At 41.0% G+C, this 22,449-nt stretch overlaps 1 protein-coding gene across 1 annotated transcript in view; it reads left to right on the top strand.

The window, feature by feature from the left end:
• LOC106050963 (solute carrier family 12 member 2-like) overlaps positions 1–22,449 on the top strand; it is a 105,978-nt gene that overhangs the window by 53,076 nt on the left and 30,453 nt on the right. The window contains exon 3 of the mRNA XM_056042894.1: positions 7,979–8,150. Coding sequence (XP_055898869.1) covers positions 7,979–8,150 — 172 coding nt within the window. The remainder of the gene's footprint in view (positions 1–7,978; positions 8,151–22,449) is intronic.

The raw sequence follows: 22,449 nt of genomic DNA, 5'->3' as shown, positions 1-22,449 counted from the left end.
AATGTTCTCTAAAACAATCTCGTATCCATTAGGCAATAATGGCCAAGGAACAATTTTTTTTTCATCTAATACAATATATTTCAATTCCTGTGTTTACTGGATTCAAGCAGCAACCCCTTCCACCCCGCCTTCACCCACTGCTGCACGTTCTCAAGAAATGTGATGTCTGTAAATAAGATTTGATCCCCACTTCCTACCCCCGCTCCCCATCTTACAAGGCCCCCACTTCCCCTTATTGAAATCTCCTTTTATCTGCATGTTGAATTCCGTGTTGTGTATTGGTTTAAGCATTTTGATCAATACCAGATTGTGTTATTAGACTGGTCTTAATTGGGGAGGATTTGTGGAATTGGAGGGGGGGTGGTGGTAGGGTAAGGTGAGGGGGTGAGGATGGTTGTACGGTGATGAATAGTTTGTGTGGTTTGGAGCTTCATAAACATACAAGAGGGCTGAGCGGGGAGAGAGGGGGGGGGCGACTTAATGAATCCATCCATAACGCGTGAACACCACGACAGCTGTAGCGGCACAAGTGGTCATTGATGAACTTTGAACTCATTGACCCTTTTGGCTTGTGAATGTGATGCTATCGAACTTTGACCCTTGACCGGTTGAAACTTGTAAGAAACCTGGGTTGACCATGATTTGATTTTTTGTTTCAAATGCTAGTCGTCCCTTGTACTGAACTGGGCACGTTCACATGCCGCGTAGCGTAAACAGTCCTCGTTGAGTTCCTAGTTGAACACAAACTTCCTTGAGATCCCTCTAACAAAAAAATCATATTAAAATGTTTGGTAATTTAATAATTATTCATTAGCAAAACGTACCTCGTGCCATCTCTTGCACGCGAGTCGTACAGTGAACGACCTTTGCTGAGACCTCTGAGCCGGACTAATTTTTTACTTGTGTTCACCTTTAACCCCCCCCCCCCCAAACATGACGTCAAATGGGCGGGGACACTGCAAGGCATCCAATGAGATTAAACATACTTTCTGTTTTTATTTAATAATTCCCACGCAACCGCGTCTGCTATCCACTAGATCCAATGAATTAACGACAAACACAGATACAACAAGTCTCTTAGAGGATGTCTATGACTAAATAGCTATTCACAGGACTATACACAGTAAGGCATACTGGCTCAAGATCTAGTGATAAAAACCCAGATACTAGAGTTTACAAGTCTCTTTTAACTTTAGAGTTTACAAGTCTCTTAGAGGATGTCTATGACTAAATAGCTATTCACAGGACTATACACAGTAAGGCATACTGGCTCAAGATCTAGTGATAAAAAACCCAGATACTAGAGTTTACAAGTCTCTTTTAACTATAGAGTTTACAAGTCTCTTAGAGGATGTCTATGACTATATAGCTATTCACAGGTCTATACACAGTAAGGCATACTGGCTCAAGATCTAGTGATAAAAACCCAGATACTAGAGTTTACAAGTCTCTTTTAACTATAGATTTTACAAGTCTCTTAGAGGATGTCTATGACTATATAGCTATTCACAGGACTATACACAGTAAGGCATACTGGCTCAAGATCTAGTGATAAAAACCCAGATACTAGAGTTTACAAGTCTCTTTTAACTATAGATTTTACAAGTCTCTTAGAGGATGTCTATGACTATATAGCTATTCACAGGACTATACACAGTAAGGCATACTGGCTCAAGATCTAGTGATAAAAACCCAGATACTAGAGTTTACAAGTCTCTTTTAACTATAGAGTTTACAAGTCTCTTAGAGGATGTCTATGACTATATAGCTATTCACAGGACTATACACAGTAAGGCATACTGGCTCAAGATCTAGTGATAAAAACCCAGATACTAGAGTTTACAAGTCTCTTTTAACTATAGAGTTTACAAGTCTCTTAGAGGATGTCTATGACTATATAGCTATTCACAGGACTATACACAGTAAGGCATACTGGCTACTAGATCTAGTGATAAAAACCAAGATACTAGAGTTTACAAGTCTCTTTTAACTATTTCTGGGACTATAAAAAGGACATAGCTATTATTTATTTCACTGTGTGTTTATTTAGACTTGAAGGCCCAGAATCCTAACAAATCTGTTTTTGCTCCTTGGGGGCACACTGGCAGTAAAACTCGTAAAATGTCATCCCGCCCCCCACCCTTCTGAAACCCTTCTCCTTTCTGTGAAATAAAGACGACAGCATTGTTGGCCTTAGCTATATCTTATAAAGATAGTCATTATCATATAAACATAACATGCCCCGAAACCAAACTTTTCAGAATCCTGTTTTGTTAACATGTAGACCAGTAGGCTTTGGTGTTCTCGTCTGGTGCGTGTTTGGGGGTGGGGTGGGAATTAAGACAGATAACTTATGACCCCCAACAAGCAGGTCAGTTGCGTGAGGACTGATCGGAGACCTTGTGAGGTCAGTGCTTAGGTCATTATGTGACATAAAACTTGTCCTTGTGTGTGGGGGGACGGAGCGGGGACCCTGTGAGGCCAGTGCTTAGGTCATTATGTGACATAAAACTTGTCGTTTGTGTGTGTGTGGGGGGGGGGGGGGGACCGTGGATAATGTGAGGTCACCGAAGCCCTGTCACTGCGTGTTACTATTATTGGCTTCACCTCGTGTGTCTGCTGGGCGTGTACCTGATAACTGGTGGGCGTAGATTTACATTGTAATACATGGTCGGATCCGTTCCCTTCTGCTTCTGTTCTTACCGTGTACCATATAATAAACGCCCCCCCCCCCTTTTTCCCTTAGTGGGCGCTGTGGTTGAAGCGAGAGGACTACATTCATATTATAACACTGCATTGTACAGTCTACATTCATAGTTCTTCACTGACCTGATGTAGTCAATATCATGGTTATACAAAGACAATTCTTCAATGACCTATAAATATTCAGTCTTCTGGTGTGTGTCTTCATCTATCCCTTAGTGACTTAGTCTGTTGGACCGTTGGGCAAAACACATGATCTGTTGATCGTCTCCCTCCATTGCTCGTCTTTTGCCTTTGATAGAATCTAGTTCAGTGACAGGCCCCTCCATACTTTTATGTTGTCTTCCCATCGCTGTCTCTGCCTCTTCTTCTTTTTCCTGGTCCTGTTCCCTGAAGGAAGGCTTTTATTTTTATTACTTTATCCAAAGACAATTTTTCACTGACCTAGATGTATTCAGTCTTATGGTGTCTTATACAAAGGCAGCCCTTCACTGACCTAGATGTATTCAATCTATCGATGTCGTACACTCTAACAACATACACTAAAGGTGTGTGTGTGTGATTTACGTCATGGTGTTTAGATAATGCCATGGCAACCATAGTAACATCCGTTTCAGACAAGAACTCCCAAGCAGACTCTTGATATCACATCAAGGCGTCATACGCTAATGACGTCTTGCGGACATGAAATGGACGTTTCCAAATTGATCACATCAATTGGCGTAATACTTGATTCGGATGTTATCAAGGAAATGACCTCCCTTGTGCAGTATCTTTTCATCTCCACCCAAAGTGGGCCACATTTTGAAAGTTGCCATTTGGCGTGCGGAGGAATATATAGGTCACGTCTGCACATTTGGCGACATTGCTAAAGTCTCTCTAAGAAAAAAAAGCTATCAATTTTTTAAAACAATTACATTGGAGCGAAATACAAAATATTAAAGAAGTTCATTGATCAACATTCCATTGCATGTATCAAATGAACATCAGATTCTGGGATCAAAATGAACATACGATACTGTGACCTCAATAAACCTCAATTTCTGGGACCTAACTGAACACTGGATTGTTCACAAATGGTTGAGGAATGTCTAGTCTGGGACTCGTGTGCCCATCGTTGCTATGTAGACAAATGTTATAAAAAATAATCTTGTCTTATCGATAATCTTGTCTTACAGTGGAAACAAAAGCGAAGTAACTCTGAAATTGTGTGGTTTAAACATGCCGCTTCTAACAAACTTCTGATATGCAAAACTAGAGAAGGGAAACAATCTATACTGTCTGTCTCTTTAGATCTCTCCTATTTCTTCTCTCTCTCTCTCTCACTCTCTCTCTCTCTCACTCTCTCTCTCTCTCTTCCTCTCTTTTTCGTTCTTACTTTTTTTTTTCTCTCCCCTAATACATTCCTAACATAGAGATTCTAGATTTTAAAGGGGGTTTGTAGTTATGTGAGCGACATAATATAAAATAAGGGTGGGGCTGGAGACAAAAAGAGACCCCGGGGGGTGGGGGGACATACAGGTTCAGCAGTTGAGGGCGAAGACAAAAGTTTAATGGTGCGTTCTTTTTGCTGCGTGAACTCAGAAGGAAGGGAAGACGCAGCCTGGCATTGCGTAATTCGCTGGAAACTGGCATAATTCCGACAGATTTTTTTTTTTTTTGGGGGGGGGGGCACAAAGCTATTTTTATCTCCCATCACTTATGTCAGTGATTTTTTTCCCCCCAAAAGAGTTCAAAGGTTAGAGCCGTAGAATCTCGGGACAGTTTCCACACTCTGAGATAACTCCGTGAGTGAACTTTCCAAACCATGCCATTTTGTTTGCCCGCCAACAATAACATAAGGTCGCGGCTGTTTTTTTTTTTTCCCATAACGTAATCCACTGTATAAAAAAACTCTCTTTATAATAAAGTTTGAGTCTGTAACGAAATGATTTTTTTTTTTTGCTACTGGAGCTCCTTTCATCTTTTGTGTAGAGTTTTTTCCCGTCCTGGGTTACGTTGAGAACTCTCAAACACATGTCTGGACCTACGTGGGTAGAGTGTAAACATTGGAAGTGGTCACTTACCTCCCCTTGCTTCATCGCTCACTGCAAGTTTTGTAACGAGTTTATAGCAGCCATTTTTTTTTTTCATCTGGAATGTGGGAAAGCAGTGAAACTAGAATTCAAAGCCCAACTTGGTATGAAATCCAGAAACGTCTTCAGAATAGCTTGATCCTCTCGAGCTTCGCCCAATATCCGTTTCAAGCAACAAGCAAAATACAATAAAATACCTTTAAAAAAAAAAAGAAAGAAAGCTAAATTTAATACAACTTTTTGTTATACTTTGAAAATTTTGAGTTTACTCAGTGTGGCCTAATAGCTAGTAATTCTTTTCCCAAAGATATACATCAACTGTCAAACTTATAGGAAAATCAATAGATCCGTTTTCGAGAACCGCGTCCACCCATCCACCCAGTGCCCACGAATTTGCAAGCTGAATAGAGGAATTGTAAATAAAAACTTGTTTTGAGATTTTCATATGGATGCTAGCACATGAAACCAGTTCTAGATATTTCAATAGAGATCGTTGTCTATGAAATCGTTCGTATTTCTGTGATTCTATCAATGGCTCTATCAACTCCAGACCCTGTTTATTTGTTTTCACTCAGTGTGTCTGTTCGTTTGTTCAGCCATGTCTGACTCTTTGAGTTTCTGATGCAAAATTTTCTTTCCAGGTTGTGATCTGAATTCAGTAACTCCTGCGTCCCAAGCTCTATGAATGTGGGTTTTCATCTGTCTTTGTTGACCAGTCCTGAGTTTACCCTGAGACAGTATGTTTTCATAATCGGCTGCCGGGCAAAATTTACATATTGCCTGCCCATTCACGAGCTCGCTTTTCCCTTTTTTTAGGAGTGCATGACATATCGCTAAGGATATAGACTTTTGTTGTCAAAGTATATCGGCTGTAGAGGGTCCATGTTTCACTGGCCTATACAATATTAGTAAATATCACGGTCTGTGCACCTTAATTTGTGTAATATAGGTGAAGTCTCTTTGTTCTCAGTTAATGTCTTTCTTCTCAGCTAAAGTCTCTTTGTTCTCGACTGAATCCTCTTTGTTCCCTCACAGAGACAAGTGCTTGACCAGCTCACAAAGTCAGTTCAGAACGTAGACAAAGAGGTCTACAGACTCTGTCTTATACACATTGGGTTCAGTAATTGTGATATGTCAGGAGGTGTTGGTCATCCTAGAGTTACTTCCAGTATCAAACAATGCCATAGGCCAAGGGTTCTCAACCTGTGGGTCGCGATTCCCCTAGGGGGTCGATTGACGATTCGCCAGGGGTCGCGTAAGACCATCAAAATGTGGATTGTTTTTGTCTATTCTTCTATTGCTGTATGGGAGTGTGCGGGGGGGGGGGTCGCTGCAGAGTGGGGGATTGTAAAAAGGGGTCGCCGAGCTTAAAAGGTTGAAAACCGCTGCTATAGACTTTCCTGCAGTGCTGAATTCAAGTTTACCTAAGTGTTCTGTACCTAAGATTACTCTTGAGAAGGCAAATCTTATCTGACGCACTAGACACATTTCTCTCTGTCTGACTGTCTGTCTCTCCTTCCTCTCTGTCCCTCTCTCTGTCTCTCTCTATCTCTCTCTCTCTTGTATTGACTCTGAGTCTTTTACTCATTGAATCTCAGTCTCTCTCTGTTACGCAACGATTCTCTTTATTTCCCCCAATGAAAGATTCTCTTTATTTCTCCAATGAAAGATTCTCTTTATTTCTCCAATGAAAGATTCTCTTTATTTTCCCCAATGAAAGATTCTCTTTATTTCCCCAATGAAAGATTCTCTTTATTTCCCCAATGAAAGATTCTCTTTATTTCTCCAATGAAAGATTCTCTTTATTTTCCCCAATGAAAGATTCTCTTTATTTCTCCAATGAAAGATTCTCTTTATTTCTCCAATGAAAGATTCTCTTTATTTCTCCAATGAACGATTCTCTTTATTTCTCCAATGAAAGATTCTCTTTATTTCCCCCAATGAGCGATTCTCTTTATTTCCCCAATGAAAGATTCTATTTATTTCCCCAATGAAAGATTCTATTTATTTCTCCAATGAAAGATTCTCTTTATTTCCCCCAATGAGCGATTCTCTTTATTTCCCCCAATGAAAGATTCTCTTTATTTCCCCCAATGAACGGTTCTCTTTATTTCCCCAATGAAAGATTCTCTTTATTTTCTCCAATGAAAGATTCTCTTTATTTCCCCAATGAACGATTCTCTTTATTTTCTCAATGAAAGATTCTCTTTATTTCCCCAATGAACGATTCTCTTTATTTTCTCCAATGAAAGATTCTCTTTATTTCCCCCAATGAACGATTCTCTTTATTTCCCCCAATGAAAGATTCTCTTTATTTTCCCCAATGAAAGATTCTCTTTATTTCTCCAATGAAAGATTCTCTTCATTTCTCCAATGAGCGATTCTCTTTATTTCTCCAATGAAAGATTCTCTTTCTTTCTCCAATGAAAGATTCTCTTTATTTCTCCAATGAAAGATTCTCTTTATTTCTCCAATGAAAGATTCTCTTTATTTCTCCAATGAGCGATTCTCTTTATTTCTCCAATGAAAGATTCTCTTTATTTCTCCAATGAGCGATTCTCTTTATTTCTCCAATGAAAGATTCTCTTTATTTCTCCAATGAAAGATTCTCTTTATTTCTCCAATGAAAGATTCTCTTTATTTCCCCCAATGAACGATTCTCTTTATTTTCTCCAATGAAAGATTCTCTTTATTTCTCCAATGAGCGATTCTCTTTATTTCCCCAATGAAAGATTCTCTTTATTTCTCCAATGAACGATTCTCTTTATTTCTCCAATGAGCGATTCTCTTATTTCTCTAAAAGATTCTCTTTATTTCCCCAATGAATGATTCTCTTTATTTTCCCCAATGAGCGATTCTCTTTATTTCCCCCAATGAAAGATTCTCTTTATTTTCTCCAATGAAAGATTCTCTTTATTTTCTCCAATGAAAGATTCTCTTTATTTCCCCAATGAACGATTCTCTTTATTTTCTCCAATGAAAGATTCTCTTTATTTTCTCCAATGAAAGATTCTCTTTATTTTCCCCAATGAAAGATTCTCTTTATTTTCCCCAATGAGCGATTCTCTTTATTTCACCAATGAGCGATTCTCTTTATTGTCCCCAATGAAAGATTCTCTTTATTTTCCCCAATGAGCGATTCTCTTTATTTTCCCCAATGAAATACTTGTTTGACTCAACAACTCTCTTCTTGTCCACAGATACGATGTATTCTCAATATATTTGGTGTCATGTTGTTCATACGTCTGCCCTGGGTAGTGGGCGAGGCTGGCATCATTCAGGCCGTTCTCATTGTCCTGTTGTCCAGTGTAGTGACCACCATCACGGCCATCTCCATGACAGCCATTTGCACCAACGGAGAAGTCAAAGGAGGTAAGATGTAACGCTAACTCTAGCATCCGCAAAAATTTAGCTTCATTTACAGGTTGTAGGATGGCCCCTCTGTTCAGTACTAGGATGGCCCCTCTGTTCAGTACTAGGATGGCCGTTCTGTTCAGTAGGCCTACTAGGATGGCCCCTCTGTTCAGTACTTAGGATGGCCCCTTCAGTCCTGTTTAAGTCTCTTCTTGGACAAGCAAGTCGAAGGGCTTCTATGAAAATAAAATCATCGATTTTTTTTTTTTCTCGGGCACAGAAATAGTTTGACTTCAACTTGAGTTTGAGCTAAAGAAATAGTTGAGGGCTGGTTGAATAGTGGCAACCACTGTGTGAACTAATTAATGTTGGTTAAGGCTTGGGTACAAGCATGTAAGGAACAATGGTTCTTGTGACAACTAACACATAAAAAAAAATGAAGAGGTTGTAAGGGTCACAAGACATGTATTATACCTGGTCTATATATGATAAATATGCAAGCAAATGTGAGAATTTCGAGATTTTGCCGTAGTTGCTACCATTAGTTTTAATCAAGTAATATCTAGTTGTTGAACAGTAACATATCTATAGTGTTCATACAAAAAAAAAAACATTCACATTTGACTAGAGTAACAGCTTTAGTAAAATCACTAAATTTAGAAAGCCTTCAGGACAGAAGGCTCAAAGGTAAAGTAGCAATCATACATAAAACACTGAACCATAATCTTCAAATACAAAAACAAAATTTAATAAAATACTCTGAAAGACACAAAGATAAAGGCACATTCCTCGTCCCATATGCTAGGACAAAGTTGTACAAATACTCCTTCTTCCCTAGTGCTATTAGAGCATGGAATGGGTTGCCTGAGCTAGCCAGGAAAACCAGTGACTTGGCTGAATTTAAGTCATTGGTTAATATGCATGACTAAATGCATGACGCGTAGGACGTAATTATCTTCTTTTTTGAAGTAACGTCTGTATTATATAAGATAAGATAAAACAAACATTCATCGCTCTTGAAACTATTGCGAATTGTGCCAAAGTTGGATTGCGTTACCTCCACAGTTACAGAGCTTATATAATCTATCCTGTTCATTGCGAAATCAATGTATATGGCGGTGGTGTGTTTGTTAAGAACGTGAGCTCAATGGTTCCATATTCAGTCAGTCGCCAGTCTCTTCTTCAGTGCCGGGCCTTAGTATTAGTCGAGGGGGCGGGGGGAGGGAAGGGTTGTGTGACGTCACACACTATCGACGCCCGCTCCGCGCTTAGGACTTTGGTCACGTGATCCGCGACGGCCCTGACTTGTCCACATTGAGAGATTTCCTAGACACATTCACATTCATTCACCTCGCGTGCGCAGTCCAAGTCTTTAGGAAGCTGGGTTTTGGGATCAGTGACATCAGTTGCACTGTACCGAGGCGTTTGGAATCTGACGTGAGTAGTGCATGGTACTATTGGCACTATTCAGTGGCAGAGTTTAGTAAAAGGGGGGGGGGGCTGGGCAGGAGTTTTGTGGAGATCCCCCCCCCCTCTCTCTTAAGCTTGAATATTAATGAATGTAAAAGTATGTCATATTGTTAAGAATATTGTTTGTTTTTTTTGTTTGTTTGTTTTTGTTTTGTAGCTAATGAAGGCCTCGTGGCCCGAACGTCCTTTGTTTTACTTGGACCGGCAGGGTCACATGCATGCATGTTTATTGTATTCTAATAACGACTCTGATTTTGAAGGTAATTTGTTTTCCTTGGAATGTGATCTTTTTTGGTGACCTTTACGAAATCCCAGCTATGATTATCTCAAAGGTCGAAGTCGCTATTAAAGCGTGCCCATTTTTTTTTCCGCTTCGTCCAAAACTGGCTCATTTTTCTTGTGCCTTCTTTTCCTCTGCCTTACTTTTCCAGTGGCCTTTCTTCCTAAATCCATTATATGTATTGCGCCAACCTGATGCAGTCTCGTTCTGAAGCGAACTGGACTTCTGAGTTACCTTCTTTCATTTGGAGATCTATTCATCTTTTGTGTTCGACTTTTCCCCGTCAGCTGTTGGCCCTTGTGGTCTAGACATAACCGTTTGTTGTTGCTCTAGTGGTCAAGCCTGTGTGGACATTATCCAATGTAGCCAAGCGTGGTTAGCTGGAGAACATCAGGATGGACTTGAAGTCAACACGGACAAAGAAATCCATTTGTATCCTCAAGCCGTCTGCTAACTCAAGGGGACAGAATTATGCAGGACTGATAACTGGGTCAGACCAAATGACTTCCTCTCACTTGAAAGTAGGCATCAGGGAATAATTATTTCTCTTTTTTTTTCTTCTGGTTTGAACCAAGAACGGAGCTAATAATAGCAAGATCTATTTTTGACCTTTGACTATTTATCATATGACATTTTGTAGTCTTCCCTTCAAGCTTATATAATGTTCATGTATGCACCTAATTTAGCGCATATTTTGCGTATTATAAACGTGGGAAGCGTGGTAGAGAAGTCATGTATTCTTGAACTTACCTACCTATGAATGGGGCTCGAGGTTCGACACCCGACTCGAGCAGAGTTGTGTTGTGCCTATAAGCAGCACGGAAAACCTTCTCCCACCGGTCCACAAATGAGATTGGGCCATAGTGCTCTGAGCCTGCTATTAGCATGAAAATAGCGCTATGTAAAAGCTATAATCTTCTATATATATATAATTGTCTTCTTCGCTCAAGAGTTAGGACGAGAAGAATAAGTAAAGGAAAGATCACTCTCTTAGTTCTGCAAGTCGGAAGAACTAGAGTTACGCCACGGATATTAAGTGAAATTTAAGAGTTTGTATTACAAAATAAATTCATCTATTCATTTTATTCATTCTTTACTACGTACAGAACTACTTTACGAGCCTTGCGTGTAGCGAAGTCATACAGTCTATCATAAAAATTATATATCCTACATAGATCACGCTCAATATCAAGAAATAAGTGCATAGCCCACTGCGGTCACCCAAGGCCGGCCCTGCAAAGTAGCGGCGTATGCTACGCCGCCAGTCGACTATTATTATTATTTTGTAAACTTTAACTTGTCTATGTCTTTAGTTTTCCTGTCCTGATTTAGGCACACCCCATCCCATGCTCTAAGGGCCCTATAAAGATAAAGCACTTTAACGACTTTGTCCTTTATTTTTGCGTCTATCCGAGTATTTTATGAGGTTGTTTTTTGTTTAATGTAAATAATGGTTCAGTGTTTGATGTATTAGCCTACTTACTGTTATGCCTCAAACAACTACTGGTATGTCGCAAACAATTACTTACTGGTATGTCGCAAACTCAATCAGTCGCAAGTCAAAAGTACTCAGCGGGACGCAGCGCATCTTTTTTTTGTTTTCTCCTTAGCCTAAATGTCAAGTTTGTTCCGCTCTGGTAGTTCCCAGTGAGTCTCTTGACTTTCCACTTAGCACCAAACTTTCCCAAGCCGATACATAATTCAAGAGATCCTTCACCTGTTCGCTATTGACAGCTTTGCTCATCTGAGGCCGCGTTCCTACGGAGTTGAAGCCATGACTTTTTAACGTTAGTATGTACACTGTTTGTACATTTACATGTGTATATTTATTAGTTTTAATTCCGATACACCAGTACACTATTTTCGCGAATATAAACTGCGGGTTATACAATTATTTTTTAAAAAATTTTTTTACACACGAATGGCTGCAGCGCGGGGTATACAAAAAGTAATTTTACTCATAAACATAGTATAACGGACACTATGGACATGCTGATGGGTCTTTAGCTGTGTGTGAACTGTACATTGGAACATCTTATTATCACGCTCATATCTGCAATATTCTAAGTTTCAATTATCACTGCCTGGTATGGCAATCTGAGCATTAAAAATAAAAATAAACTTTATAGAATCCTAAATGCTGCTGGTAAAATCATTGGCAAAAAAACAAACCCCATTTTGGCAGTTGTTTGAGACAAACATCTATAAAAAAAAAAGCTAACAAGATCCTCGAAATAAAGAATCACCCTTTGTGTCAGGATTTTGTGATTTTACCATCACAAAAGAGATACAAGACACCGATAGCAAAGACAAACACTCTTTTGTTCCCCTGGCAATCGAATCATTAAATAAGAACAATCTGGTATAAACTTTGTCACATGTAAATTATGAGTGAGTCTGGTGTGAATGTACACTTTGGTTTCTTATAGTTTTAATGTTTTTTGTTTGGTGTAATGCACAAATTGTAAGACAAATTTCCATACGGACAATAAAGATTATTATTTTTATTATTATTATTATTAAAAGAAAAAAGTACCTTGGCGACGTAAGCCACTAAACTAATTAGCCGGTACCTGTCATGTTAAAACGTATAGGGTACAATGCGTGCAATGCATCCCGCAGTCCATCGCCAGTCTCACTAATGTCGTTCTAGCTAGTGAAACCATCGACGCTTGTATCACATTGACATGTCTTCTTGCAATAAGCGTAGCGGCTGCAACAGTTGGGCCATAAATCGACTCTTCCATCATTCTCAGCTCTCACTGTGTCGTCCGAAATGAAGCTGCCCTCTGGCTCTGACTTAGCTTCTCAAACCGTTAGCAGTCCAGCCTTCATGAAACTGTTGCGAATAGTTTCAGTGCTTCTAGATCTAGAGGGACCAGACGCCTGAAGAGCAACAACTTCATGTACCGGCAAGTCACACTTGCAAGGGTGCGGGTTGTACGGTTTTGTTTTTACTTATTTTGCCATGTGTGCGGGGTATACGCGCATGCGGGGTGTATGGGAGACAATGCGGTGCCTAGATGGAAGGATAGAAAACAAAATACCAAGTGAAACAGTCAACCCGGTTTCGTTTTGAATATATTTTGTAAAGGTTGATGTCTGGAATGTTTGTTTCAAGAGCTGACAGGATCAAACCAGTTTGGCATGGCATGTGTACAAACAATATTGCTTCCATTTGTTACATGTTGTCACCTGGGGGGGGGGAAGGTTGGGGGGGAACTCATTTTGGTTTATATCCTCCCATGACACTTGTTTGCGTGAGTGTGTGTGTGTGTGTCGTGAATCCTTCCTTATTGTCTCTCTCAATCTAAATGTAAGTAATAGGCCCTGGGACTCCTCACTGCCAGATCCTGTCTTCCTATTGTCTCCTCGTCCTCGTTTTGGCTTTTGTTATTGTGTCTCTATGGAAACCTTGACACGTGACAGACAGAGGGCAACAATCGACTGGTCGAGGAAGCATTTCTGTCTCCGCTTTCTCACGTCCTCCTGGCTTCAGGTGTGGCTGACCTCTGCCTGAGCGTCAAGGAACTTAGTCCAGCCCCCCACCACCCCCCCTGTCACCAGAACGGCAGGGAAACAAAACTAGAGGTTATTTTGTATGTAAGTTTGAAGAGAATTCGATGCATCAAGACAGATCTCGTGGCTAGTTTAGACTCGTACCAAGACACTGCTCTAGCTCTGATGACTATCAGGCGGCTTTAGCAGTACGCGGGATTTGGGGCGAGTGTCTCTTATCAAGGCCCAGCAAATTTATATGAATCACTGATTTTCTAAAAATCTCTGAGTTCCCAAAAATCACTGATGTTCTATCGTCTCTGAGTTCCCAGAATCACTGATGTTCTGTCGTCTCTGAGTTCCCAGAATCACTGATGTTCTGTCGTCTCTGAGTTCCCAGAATCTGAAATTCTTTACATTTGCCCTGTATGTCTTCCAACATTTTCATGGCGCTCACTTCTTCAGAGTGCATTCTCTGTAGGTTGAAATGACTTCCTGTTGGCTGTTTGCTGGGACTTGAGGTTTTTAGTCTTTAGGGCGTTTTCTGTCTCTCCTACAATCTGATTTCATGTTTTACTAGCTTGGGAGACGTCACAATATCTGCAGTCTTTATGTTCAAGCATCTGTTGGTGAGGTACGCCACTGTCAGATTTAAAGTTAGGCTCTACAAAATGAGGTACGCCCCTGCCAGATTTAAAGTTAGGCTCTACAAAATGAGGTACGCCCCTGCCTAATCAGACTGTAAGTGATTTCGTTATGTTTCCAAGCGTCCTATTTGTTTAAAGATTAGTTCTTGTGATTAGATCCTGTTTTAATGATGCGTTTCATTAAATTCCTATCAATAAACAATAAATAAATCTTGAAAAAAAAAAAAACATTTTTTTTTTAGTTCAGGAATGAAAGTATCTGAGAGCTTGTAGAAGAATAAAAGTCCGAGAGAAACGCAAACATGACATGAACATAATTGTCAAAATACAAAACCATTATAAAGTTCTGACTTGTTCCAGTCTGCCCCAACTAGACATGTCATTATCGGCTTTGTTTCTTTATGTCACAGGAATTAGTCAACTGTCATGACTAGATCCACATCTCCCATACCCCCCCCCACACACACACACACCAACCAACCAACCCTTTTTTTTTCCAAAGCGCCCAAAAAACACACACACAAAAAAAGCATTACATTTTTTTTTATTGGTGAATACTTTTAGTAACAAAATAAATAACAATAGCGTCAGTAGAATGCGAGTCGAATGTAAAGTCAAGTAGATAGAAGACATCAAATACTAGACCAGTTACAACAGGGGTTCTCAACCTGTGGATCGCGACCCCTTTGTGGGTCGATTGACCATTTGCCAGGGGTCGCCTAAGACCATCGAAAATATGGATTGCTATTGTCTACTCTTCTATTGCTGTGTGTGTGTGGAGAGAGGGGGATCGCGGCAGAGTGGGGGATTGTAAAAAGGGGTCGCCGAGCTTACAAGGTTGAGAACCGCTGAGTTACAATAAACATCAAGTTGGGACAGCCTCTGATTGCCTGGCATCAACAACGTGATAGACCTAGTTGTTGAAGATTCGTGTGTCCTCCTTTGTGAAACTTTGTCCCCTCTTCTGTCCTCCTAAGGAAGTGTCCGGTAACCCAAAGTATGCTAGGACGAACACATTTAAAATATCTTTTTTTTTTTTTTTTTCGGTTGAATTCGAGAATTGAACGAGCGGTCTCAATTTACCGGGACAACGAATGACTTACTAGAGCTGAATCCAAAATGTGGACAGGGTGTAAATAAGGAACTTTCGGTGATGGCCACAAAACTGCTGGGTGTAAATAAGAAACTTTCGGTGATGGCCAAACTGCTGGGTGTAAATAAGGAACTTTCGGTGATGGCCAAACTGCTGGGTGTAAATAAGAAACTTTCGGTGATGGCCAAACTGCTTGGTGTAAATACGGAACTTTCGGTGTTGGCCAAACTGCTTGGTGTAAATACGGAACTTTCTGTGATGGCCAAACTGCTTGGTGTAAATACGGAACTTTCGGTGATGGCCAAACTGCTGGGTGTAAATAAGAAACTTTCGGTGATGGCCAAACTGCTTGGTGTAAATACGGAACTTTCGGTGTTGGCCAAACTGCTTGGTGTAAATACGGAACTTTCGGTGTTGGCCAAACTGCTTGGTGTAAATACGGAACTTTCGGTGATGGCCAAACTGCTTGGTGTAAATAGGGAACTTTCGGTGTTGGCCAAACTGCTAGGTGTAAATAAGGAACTTTCGGTGTTGGCCAAACTGCTGGGTGTAAATAAGGAACTTTCGGTGTTGGCCAAACTGCTTGGTGTAAATACGGAACTTTCGGTGATGGCCAAACTGCTTGGTGTAAATAAGGAACTTTAAGTGATGGCCAAACTGCGTTCATATTGTTTGCATGTCTGACATGTAAATGTCCTCCAGGATTAAACTATTTGGGCATTACGGTCCTAGGTGTGTCTAGTGTTTTAACCTAGACTTGGTGTGTTTGTCTTCTTCAGATAGGATTTACCTTGTCTACTGTGAATCTTTTTTTTAATAGATTGTTTTTTTTTTAGTTGCTTTTTTATAGCATGCTCAGTGTTTTCTTGTGTGTGTGTGTGTGTGTGTTTTCTTGTGTGTGTGTGTGTCTGGTAGAAGGTTCCCTTGCTGCCTCTCATTAAACACTACTCAGCGGAACTCGAACTCCTTGAGCCCCCCTTGATAGATAGCCAAGTGGTTTGTGCCACTGATTCCATAGCAAATTACGTTTTGTATGAGTCTTGTATTGTAGTGTATGGGTCTCAGGTTGAAATAACAAACACTGAAATGTCATGACAAGAACGGAATCGATACTTATGTCAGTGACAGTACGTTGATGTGTGGCATTTGTCAGAGTTTGTGCTGGTGTATAAAGATTTACTTTGGTATTTCGTCGAAACACAGACAATTAGACGCTTCTCTTGCATCTATGACATCGTAGGGACACAGTGCTCTTGCGAGAATCTAAGACTTGACTGTCATAAGGGTACTCTACTCTTGCGAATCTTAGACTTGACTGTCATAAGGGTACTCTACTCTTGCGAATCTTAGACTTGACTGTCATAAGGGTACCCTAGTCTTGCGAATCTAAGACTTGACTGTCATAAGGGTACCCTACTCTTGCGAATCTAAGACTTGACTGTCATAAGGGTACCCTACTCTTGCGAATCTTAGACTTGACTGTCATAAGGGTACCCTAGTCTTGCGAATCTTAGACTTGACTGTCATAAGGGTACCCTACTCTTGCGAATCTTAGACTTGACTGTCATAAGGGTACCCTACTCTTGCGAATGTTAGACTTGACTGTCATAAGGGTACCCTACTCTTGCGAATCTTAGACTTGACTGTCATAAGGGTACCCTAGTCTTGCGAATCTTAGACTTGACTGTCATAAGGGTACCCTAGTCTTGCGAATCTTAGACTTGACTGTCATAAGGGTACCCTAGTCTTGCGAATCTTAAACTTGACTGTCATAAGGGTACTCTACTCTTGAGAACTAAAACAAAGTATTTGGCAATGATTGATTGTAGTGTTCTACCGTGTTTGAGAGACTTCCTTCATTGCTGCGTTTTCCAAAAGCTCTTCGGTTTAATAGAAAATCGTACACTTGGCATACTGTATCTCTGGCCTTGAACACTCATAACCTGTCTGGTCACCTGACCTTGTGTGTCACCTGACCTTGTGTGTCACCCGACCTTGTGTGTCACTTGACCTTGTGTCACTATTCTGTTATTAAAAGTTTGAAGTCGTCTTCTTCCTTCATTTATGCAAATGGGATTAATTATAATGGTGTCATGGATTCCACAACTTTTCTGGTGTATTTTGTCTGTGGAATTTCTACCACCAGTAATATTGTCAGTTTTTTTGGAGTCTATTCTACCTTTGAAGAAGTCCATTATGGCATCGGGGCGTCTAGAGGTCGTCCTTATTTAGTTGACCGTTAAGAAGGATTTCTCCTAACGGATAGGCGTGAATCGGAAGTTCTTCCACAAAAAATCCTGCTTCCACCATGTCAGCGACCATTACTATGATTGGAAAGTAGTAATGTTAGTCATGCCAATCTGGTGGAGTTGTCTATTGCACCAGCTAGTCATGTCAGTCTGGTGGAGTTGTCTATTGCACCAGCTAGTCATGTTAGTATGGTGGAGTTGTCTATTGCACCAGCTAGTCATGTTAGTATGGTGGAGTTGTCTATTGCACCAGCTAGTCATGTCAGTCTGGTGGAGTTGTCTATTGCACCAGCTAGTCATGTCAGTCTGGTGGAGTTGTCTATTGCACCAGCTAGTCATGTTAGTATGGTGGAGTTGTCTATTGCACCAGCTAGTCATGTTAGTATGGTGGAGTTGTCTATTGCACCAGATTGTCATGTCAGTCTGGTGGAGTTGTCTATTGCACCAGCTAGTCATGTCAGTATGGTGGAGTTGTCTATTGCACCAGCTAGTCATGTCAGTCTGGTGGAGTTGTCTATTGCACCAGCTAGTCATGTTAGTATGGTGGAGTTGTCTATTGCACCAGCTAGTCATGTTAGTTTGGTGGAGTTGTCTATTGCACCAGCTAGTCATGTTAGTCTGGTGGAGTTGTCTATTGCACCAGCTAGTCATGTTAGTTTGGTGGAGTTGTCTATTGCACCAGCTAGTCATGTTAGTCTGGTGGAGTTGTCTATTGCACCAGCTAGTCATGTTAGTTTGGTGGAGTTGTCTATTGCACCAGCTAGTCATGTTAGTCTGGTGGAGTTGTCTATTGCACCAGCTAGTCATGTTAGTATGGTTGAGTTGTCTATTGCACCAGCTAGTCATGTCAGTCTGGTGGAGTTGTCTATTGCACCAGCTAGTCATGTCAGTATGGTGGAGTTGTCTATTGCACCAGCTAGTCATGTTAGTCTGGTGGAGTTGTCTATTGCACCAGCTAGTCATGTCAGTCTGGTGGAGTTGTCTATTGCACCAGCTAGTCATGTTAGTATGGTGGAGTTGTCTATTGCACTAGCTAGTCATGTTAGTTTGGTGGAGTTGTCTATTGCACCAGCTAGTCATGTTAGTATGGTGGAGTTGTCTATTGCACTAGCTAGTCATGTTAGTTTGGTGGAGTTGTCTATTGCACCAGCTAGTCATGTTAGTCTGGTGGAGTTGTCTATTGCACCAGCTAGTCATGTCAGTCTGGTGGAGTTGTCTATTGCACCAGCTAGTCATGTTAGTATGGTGGAGTTGTCTATTGCACCAGCTAGTCATGTTAGTCTGGTGGAGTTGTCTATTGCACCAGCTAGTCATGTTAGTTTGGTGGAGTTGTCTATTGCACCAGCTAGTCATGTTAGTCTGGTGGAGTTGTCTATTGCACCAGCTAGTCATGTCAGTCTTGTGGAGTTGTCTATTGCACCAGCTAGTCATGTCAGTCTGGTGGAGTTGTCTATTGCACCAGCTAGTCATGTTAGTATGGTGGAGTTGTCTATTGCACCAGCTAGTCATGTTAGTATGGTGGAGTTGTCTATTGCACCAGCTAGTCATGTCAGTCTGGTGGAGCTATATCTGATTAAGACTCCTTGCTCCATCTATTTGCTAGCGACATCGTTAGACACGAGTTATCTCCTTCGTGCTAATGACGTCCGATCTAATCTATTGAGCTCAAGTGATTCAAATCAAACAAAACTCAATCTCAATCTCAACATTGAACAGTTGTAGCCTGTCTCCCCCAGACAGATTTGTCTCCATACTTGGAGCATTAGGCGTTCCGTGGAGTGATGGTCATTACACATTCGCTGTCCAGCATGTGTCGTCCATCCTGGCACAGTGTGGTCATCTTGAAGAGTCTATACATGATGCTTTATCTTTCTTTGAATCCACAAAACCACGTGACTTTTGAACCTTTGCTCTAGGAGACAAAAGAGTGTAGTGAGGTGATTCACTAAGAGAGCTGGCTGAACATTGGTCTGGAGTCTTTCTTAACGTTGGACAATATTGCCCTTTATTTTGTTTGCGCGTGTGTGTGTGTGCGTGTGTGTGTTGGTCTAGCCTACGTGATGTTACGTCTGCTCTGAAAGTGGGACTGGAGGCTCAAAAGGTTTAACGGGGCGAGGCTGTGATTTTAACGATGTAGTTCGGATCTTTGAAACCAATCGGAAATGGAATTAATCATTCGACTAGGTTGTCGCTAGAATTTTTAGTATCAAAAGTTGAATGGAACTTACTTTCTTTTCATCCATCGGCGTCTAATTATAGACTCTCTCTCTCTGCTCTCTCTCCCTCTCTCTCTCACACACACATACACTCCCCTCTCGTTCGACCGCCCACAATTTCTCTTTTTTTTTTTTTCTGTAATCTGATTATTTTGATCTCGCCTCTCCCCGTGACACTAAACTGTCGTCCGTCCACTTAATCAGAGCCACCACCACCACCCCCACCCCTCTCGCTCTTGCTGTAGTGCGCGCCAATAACGAGTCTCCGAATCCTTCTGACCTGCGTCCCATCTGCTTGAAGATGTTATAGTGGTTTAGACCAAGGCCGAGGTCACAATTTCTGGTGCTTGTACTTTGAGCTTTTCTTTGGCAAGCTTGAGGATGTCTAGACTTACCGCGGCTCTACTTCAATGGTATCCCAGGAGCCACCTTGGTTCCGCTTCATTGCCTGCACGTTGCTACCACCCTCACTTTGTACATTAGCCCCCTCCAGCGTAGCTCCTTCTCTTCATGGTTTAGTCTTCAGGGGGAGTTTAACTTCTTTACGAAATGTCGCCGATGCTTAAGGCAGTTGATCAATTAACTTGGGCCAGTGAAATGTGACTCTAGGCAATGAAATGTGAATCTATGCAATAAAATATGAATCTAGGCAATGAAGTGTCAATAGATGAATCTCTGTGTACAAGCCAGCTCTGAACTTGTTTGTATGGATTGAAAGTTTTATGTAAACTAAAAGCTGGCCTCAAAGTACACGAAGACACGGTTTAGAGTCTAAGTCTAATGATGCATGCTGTAGTTTGTCAGCCTAAAGGTCACAGACTTGCAATCACTAGTTTCTAATCGCTATTGATTTGATGCGACCAAATTGTGTCTGCTCCAAATGATCCTGGTTAGGTCACAATAACACCGTCATTTTGAAGGTCACGATAACCTAGTTTCTAAATGTTACAAAATGAAATCAGAACCACATGTAGGGGTGGCGCAGGCGCTAGGTCATCATTAGCTGACTAGTCGAATGGCAGGTCATAATCATTGAAGTTTAGTTGACTAGTCGAATGGCATGTCACCATCATTGAAGTTTAGTGGACTAGTCGACAGGTCACCACTGAGTCTAAATGTTTCAAAGCAGGCTGATCCCTGGAACACGAAGTTCTGCTAGAAAGATATTTCCGATAGACGAAACTATACTCGGCCCCATGGATTGAGACTCACACGCCATCAAGTTAGTTTAAAACATGTTGTCAGTCTAGTGTATGAAGCTAATCTGTACCTGGCCAGGTTCTCTATATTCCTACACTTAGATCTAAACATGTTGTCAGTCTAGTGTATGAAGCTAATCTGTACCTGGCCAGGTTCTCTATATTCCTACACTTAGATCTAAACATGTTGTCAGTCTAGTGTATGAAGCTAATCTGTACCTGGCCAGGTTCTCTATATTCCTACACTTAGATCTAAACATGTTGTCAGTCTAGTGTATGAAGCTAATCTGTACCTGGCCAGGTTCTCTATATTCCTACACTTAGATCTAAACATGTTGTCAGTCTAGTGTATGAATCTAATCTGTACCTGTCCAGGTTCTCTATATTCCTACACTTATATCTAAACATGTTGTCAATCTAGTGTATGAATCTAATCTGTACCTGTCCAGGTTCTCTATATTCCTACACTTATATCTAAACATGTTGTCAGTCTAGTGTATGAAGCTAATCTGTACCTGTCCAGGTTCTCTATATTCCTACACTTAGATCTAAACATGTTGTCAGTCTAGTGTATGAAGCTAATCTGTACCTGTCCAGGTTCTCTATATTCCTACACTTAGATCTAAACATGTTGTCAGTCTAGTGTATGAAGCTAATCTGTACCTGGCCAGGTTCTCTATATTCCTACACTTAGATCTAAACATGTTGTCAGTCTAGTGTATGAAGCTAATCTGTACCTGTCCAGGTTCTCTATATTCCTACACTTAGAACCAAACATGTTCATGAATCAGAATTGATCTGGAGACACTTGCAATCCCAGCACGTGCTTGGGCATCGGATCTAATGCTCAAGTCACTGGAAAGGTTGGTACCCCTCCCCCCCCCCCCACACTCCAGTGTTGACACATGACTGATCATTTTGACTTTACTGAGTCAACTAGTGGCTACTGATCACTTAGACGTTACTGAGTCAACTAGTGCCTACTGATCACTTAGACGTTACTGAGCCAACTAGTGGCTACTGATCATTTAGACGTTACTGAGTCAACTAGTGGCTACTGATCATTTAGACTTTACTGAGTCAACTAGTGCCTACTGATCCCTTAGACGTTACTAAGTCAACTAGTGGCTACTGATCATTTAAACTTTACTGAGTCAACTAGTGCCTACTGATCACTTAGACGTTACTGAGTCAACTAGTGCCTACTGATCACTTAGACGTTACTGAGTCAACTAGTGGCTACTGATCACTTAGACGTTACTGAGTCAACTAGTGGCTACTGATCACTTAGACGTTACTGAGTCAACTAGTGGCTACTGATCACTTAGACGTTACTGAGTCAACTAGTGGCTACTGATCACTTAGACGTTACTGAGTCAACTAGTGCCTACTGATCACTTAGACGTTACTGAGTCAACTAGTGGCTACTGATCACTTAGACGTTACTGAGTCAACTAGTGGCTACTGATCACTTAGACGTTACTGAGTCAACTAGTGGCTACTGATCACTTAGACGTTACTGAGTCAACTAGTGGCTACTGATCATTTAGACTTTACTGAGTCAACTAGTGGCTACTGATCACTTAGACGTTACTGAGTCAACTAGTGGCTACTGATCACTTAGACGTTACTGAGTCAACTAGTGGCTACTGATCACTTAGACGT

The sequence above is a fragment of the Biomphalaria glabrata genome, chromosome 1, assembly GCF_947242115.1.
Source record: "Biomphalaria glabrata chromosome 1, xgBioGlab47.1, whole genome shotgun sequence".
In the NCBI taxonomy this organism is placed as follows: Eukaryota; Metazoa; Mollusca; class Gastropoda; family Planorbidae; genus Biomphalaria; species Biomphalaria glabrata.
The sequence above is the reverse complement of the archived record's forward strand: the minus strand, read 5'-3'. Positions and strand labels throughout refer to the sequence as shown.